The following is a 4,817-nucleotide window of genomic DNA, read 5'->3' as shown; positions in this document are numbered from 1 at the left end:
ACGGAGTAAAACGCAAAGCCCTCACTGTGGCCCGCAAGGCTCCCTGGCCTCCCACCCTGTCCCCCTTGTGCATCTGCTCCAGCCACACCTGCCTCCTGGCTGCCTTCGAGCCTTCTGGCTGCTGCCATCTATCTCCCAGCTTATGCCCCTGTGGCTTCCTCTGCCCCCATCATTCTTCCTCCAAAGGATCTGGGCTACTCCTGCTCTCATCTCAATTTAGGTCTTTGGTGAATGTCACGTCAGGGAGGCCTTTTCCGGCCATCCTCTTTAACCCACAACTCACTCCAGAACTTTCTCTGTGCAGAAAAGAGTCAACATGGCAGGCTCCGCCCCAGACTGCTGTCCTTAGACAGTCCTGGGTGCACAAGCAGTGCTTGGCTGGGAACTTGGGTGTCAGGAGGGTTCTTCTCATTTCCTGATAAGAGTGACTATCTATCTAGGCTGTTTGTGCCACGCACCGGCCTTCTTTCTGGGAGACGGGATTTTGGTATGTGTCAGAGAGAAGGTCCACGAAACCACCCCCATGAAACCAAGGTTGCTGAGGCTCTGATCAGAATGTCCCTGGCTGACATTTCACACAGGTCGCCATGATACACTGCTGGAGGAATTAGGCGTGGCCTCTGGAAGTGCATGCCAGGTTTCCCGAGTTCACCACACGCATCTTTTCCTTTCACTGACAGCTCCATATCCTTTGATGAGAGTAAATCAGAGCTCCGAGTGTAACTGCATACTCAGCCCCAAGTCCTAGAGAACCATCAAACCTGGGGTGGTCTCGGGGACCTCCGGCACACTGTCTTTCTCAACTCTTTTCTCCTCCTCAGCACTCACCATCATTGGACATCCCATAATATTTTACCTGTTTACCTTGTCGATCGTCTTGCGCACTCCCCAGGCTCCATGCCAACCCTGGTCTGCACTATTCCCAGCTCCACTCACAGAGACCCACAGAAGATGCTGGGGGAGTATTTGCTGAATGACACCTGTAACAGCTTTATTTTCAAAGGTAGAATCCCTCCCCAGGCTTGTGATGGGGCAGCGCTGTGGGCCCAAGCAGCAGCAGACCTGTGCAGGACAGGGGTGGGCAGGGGCGGGGCGGCTGGCCGGGGAGGCCGGCAGGTCCCAGCAGCACCTCACACGGGTTCCATCTGCAGCTCCTCCCCGTCCATAGCCTCAATCTGGTGGAAAGCAGCGTGGGAGCCGATGACTACCAGGGTGGCTCCTGCAGGAAAGCCGGCAGCTCAGGGCCATGCTCCTGTGCCTGGCCCCACCATCCACCCCAGTCGCTCAGACCCTGTACTCACCAAGCACCCAGAAGACGGCCGAGCCGGCACCAGCCAGCCAGAAGAAGGGGAAGGATATGCCTCCAGCCAGAGCATACTGATGGGCTGGGCTCACCTCTCGGCCTGGGGGCAGACGGCATTGGGGCGCTGTTCCCACCCTCCATGCCCTCTCCCAGAGTAACCCCTGCTGCCCCCCAACAATCTATACAAGCTCCAGGACCTTGGGATTGAATCCAAACTCATGCCAAGGCCTTCCAGGTCCTGGGGTCGCCCTGTTCCCGTGCTGTCCTGACTCCCCTCCAGAACACAGCACCCCATCCTCACCTGCCTCAGCCCCACCCTCTGCCCTCTGGTCCACATCCTCTAGAAAGCTCCTGGGATCCCAGCTTCCTGCTCCCCAGACTACTCTGCTCTCCTGCGGCTACCCTCACGCAGATCAGGGGTCTCAAACTGGTGGCCCGAGGGCCAAATCTCAGCGGTGGATGTGTTTTTTGAGATGTTTTGCAATAATGTGATTTGTGGCTGGCATAGTGAATGATTTCACATAAAAATACCAACTATAGGCTTCTCACAGAGATCTGGGAAATGGGGTCCGCATGCTCTGGTGATGGTAATCAGCTGAAGCCAAGTCGTGGCTGTGCTTCAGGTGCTCCCTCCACCCCACTCTCCTCCGCCCCAGTCTGTCATGCACATAACTTGCCGCAGGTCTACCTGACCATCCCATCCCAACTCCCTGACTGCACTGCAAACCTTGATTTTCCCCTGGGGGGAATTTCCCTGGCATTTTGTTTTCCCAGTGGTCCTTGGTACTAGTCTGGGAACCACATGAAACATACTCCTCAGTTTTCCTCTCTAAGTCCCAAGGTCTTTCTGGTCACATCCCAGAAAGCCAGAAAAGGGATGGGAACAAATCTAGACCAGTGTAAGGTCGCCACCTGGTGTCCATTATGGGCACCTGCAGCTGATGCTTGCTGCAGAGAGCGGCGAGGGGATGAGGGAGAGGGAAGGGGTCACGTGATTTGGAGAGAGGTAGGTTTAAGGCACAGCAGGCAGGTAGAATCTGGGTTTGAGGAATTGCAATTTAGGGGACCGAGACTCGGTGGGAGCATCTGTTTTGAGATGTTAAGGGATCAGGTTTGGGGGACCTAGTCTACATCTAGGCTTGGGCAGACTTGGGTTTGGGGTCTAAGGTCTGTAATTCCAAAAGACCAGGATGTGAAGGAGCAAGAATTCATATGCACAGGGGATTTCTCACCAAACAGCATAAGCTTGGACTGCAAGGTGCGCAGATAGAGAATGTAACAGGCGCCAAAAAAGACAGCCAGAGCCACCAGCAACATAGGGGATGTCACCCTGGAGGAGGAGTGCAGGGAGGCAGCAGTCAGGCAGCTGGGGCTAGGCCAGCCAGGAAGCCCTGGCCTTCTCCATCGGTGTACGGCAAGCTACATCCTGGAGACCAGGAAGAGCCAGGTGACATTTAGTCACCCCGCATCCTGGCCAGGGTGATGGTGGGGTAGTGACCTGGCCGTTTGGTGACAAGGTAGGTCTAGGAGAGCCAACCCTAGGGGACCGGGCCTGGGCGGCGGGGGGCGGGGCCTGGGCGGGGAGAGGAAGAACCGGGCGGTGGGGGCGGGGCCTGAGCCGGGAGAGGAGGGGTCTAGCCGGGGAGGGAGAGTGCGGGTGTGGGGCCCGGAAGGCACTCACACGCAGTACAGGATAAGGCCCAGGAACACGAACACATAGTTGCTCTGGTAGTACTCCACGTTGCGTACGAGGCGCTGGCACAGCTCGCCCAGGTTGCGGGGCCGTGAGAAGCGCTGCTGGTCCACGAAGGTTCCCCAGGGCCGAATGGTCGCCCGACGCCGCTCTAGCCACTCCCGGCCTGCACCAGAGGGGATCAGCTTCGGCAGCAGGGTCCTGCGCGGGGCGGGGCCGGGTCAGTGGTGGACCGGGATGGAGGCCCAGATCCCCGCGCAATAAGGGGGCTAAGCCTGGACTCCCTCCCCGGACCCCAGATTCCTGGCCCGCAGAGGGAAAGGGTGCTAAGGGTTCAGACTCCAGGGTCCCAGAAGAGGAGACCGGGGACCAAAACTTCGGCGTCTCGGGGCTGGGACTCCAGGCACTCAAGGGAGGAGAGGGCCGGGGGCCGGGACTCCGGGTGTCGGGTCCAAGGGGCTAGAGCCGGCTCGCTCACGTGGCGCTTAGCCCTTCCGCCTCGGCATCCTTCTGCTGGTCCTTCGGGGCTGCCATGTCTGCGTCGTGAGGGGTAGAGCTGCGGTAACTAGCCCGGTACCCCGCAGACCCTGCCGGCACCGCCTGAGTCCGTCCCCACTCTGCGGAGCCGACGTGGCGCCGCTAGGGAGCAGCTGGGGACGGTAGTTCTGTCGCCAGGCACTGTGGGAGTTGTAGTCCTGACGGTGGCTGGGAGGTTGGGCGCTATGATGGCGGCCTGACTCGCAGGACACTTTGGAAGATACAATCCCAGAAAGTGACGGCGCGCGCCTCTGGGCATTGTGGGAGTTGTAGTTTCGGGAGGGCACAGGTGGGCTGTCAGGCGCGAGGGCGTTATGGGAGCTCTAATGGCAGAAGAGGGCGTTGTGTACTCTCCCGGGGAGGGCACGATGGAGACCGTGCAGCGCTGTCGTTCTGTCTCTAGAGGGCATAAAAAAACACCTGGAGGGCTTGCTAAAACACAGAATCCTGGGCCCCAGCCCAGATGTTCTCATTCAGCAAGTCTGGGGTGGAGCCCATAATTTGCATTTCTGAGTTCCCAGGTGATGCTGATGCCGCTAGTCCATGGACCACATATTGAGTACAAAGATTTAGTTAATTTATTGATTCCTTCCTCAAGAGATTGAGGCTAGTGAGGGGGCTATGGTTGCCGGAAGGGGATCTGAGGTTGCCCCCTACCCCACCTCGTGGAGTCACAAAGATGAATGAGTTGGGGCTAGGGACACCCCCACCCCACCCTCCCACCTTTGGACAGGAGGAAGTGAAGTTGGGAAAGAGAAAGTGTTGAGAAGTTTTAAAAGTGGGAGATGTTATACCTAAAAGAGCTGTGATTCTGGAGTCAGACTCAGGAGAAAATCCAGGCTGTGTGGCTGTTACCTAGTCACCTCCCTGAACTTCAGTATCTTCATCTGAACAGCGGGGATCCTAATGGTACCAGCTCACAGGGTTATGATGATTCAGTTAAATCCATGTGAAGTGCTTGAAAGACTCTTTTAAAGAGACTTTATAATTGCTCAATAAAGGATAGTCATTGTTATTGCCACTATATTGTCCCAAATGTTATGATTATAATTTCTAGAGTTCAGCCTCCTGAATTTTAATAGGAACATGTTAGGGGCTGCTGGCCTCTTGGATGTCCCCAAAGATGGCTAGTGTCCGAGGCATGGGCCTTTCTTTTCCTTTGTTCCCCTAGCCATGGTTCTTTCTCAGTCTTTAAACAGATTCCTCTGTGGCCTGCCCCTGCCTTGAGTGGCATTGTAGGAAAACAGGGCTGGAATTCTAATGGGGGTGCACCAGAATAGGGCC

The 4,817-nt window shown here is 56.7% G+C and overlaps 1 protein-coding gene across 1 annotated transcript; it reads right to left on the bottom strand.

The window, feature by feature from the left end:
* Positions 1 to 965: 965 nt before the first annotated feature.
* On the bottom strand, positions 966 to 3,667 carry RABAC1 (Rab acceptor 1). Its single transcript, XM_032249322.1, has 5 exons — positions 3,475 to 3,667; positions 2,985 to 3,197; positions 2,536 to 2,633; positions 1,302 to 1,403; positions 966 to 1,219 (listed from the first exon to the last, which is right to left on the bottom strand). The coding sequence occupies exons 1-5, from the start codon at positions 3,528 to 3,530 to the stop codon at positions 1,131 to 1,133; spliced, it is 558 nt and encodes a 185-aa protein (XP_032105213.1). The 5' UTR covers positions 3,531 to 3,667; the 3' UTR covers positions 966 to 1,130.
* Positions 3,668 to 4,817: the final 1,150 nt, after the last annotated feature.

Source organism: Sapajus apella, unplaced genomic scaffold (assembly GCF_009761245.1).
Source record: "Sapajus apella isolate SASKATOON/1434 unplaced genomic scaffold, GSC_monkey_1.0 scaffold68, whole genome shotgun sequence".
In the NCBI taxonomy this organism is placed as follows: Eukaryota; Metazoa; Chordata; class Mammalia; order Primates; family Cebidae; genus Sapajus; species Sapajus apella.
This window is presented reverse-complemented; position numbering and strand designations above follow the sequence as displayed.

Bases quoted from the DNA above. Each gene is read 5' to 3' on its own strand.
- RABAC1 (XM_032249322.1), bottom strand. From the start codon at position 3,530: ATGGCAGCCCCGAAGGACCAGCAGAAGGATGCCGAGGCGGAAGGGCTA. The intron at 1,404-2,535 runs GTGAGAAATCCC...GTCTGCCCCCAG, and splicing joins GTCCAAGCTTATGCTGTTTG to GCCGAGAGGTGAGCCCAGCC. The intron at 1,220-1,301 runs GTGAGTACAGGG...GCTTTCCTGCAG, and splicing joins GGCCGTCTTCTGGGTGCTTG to GAGCCACCCTGGTAGTCATC.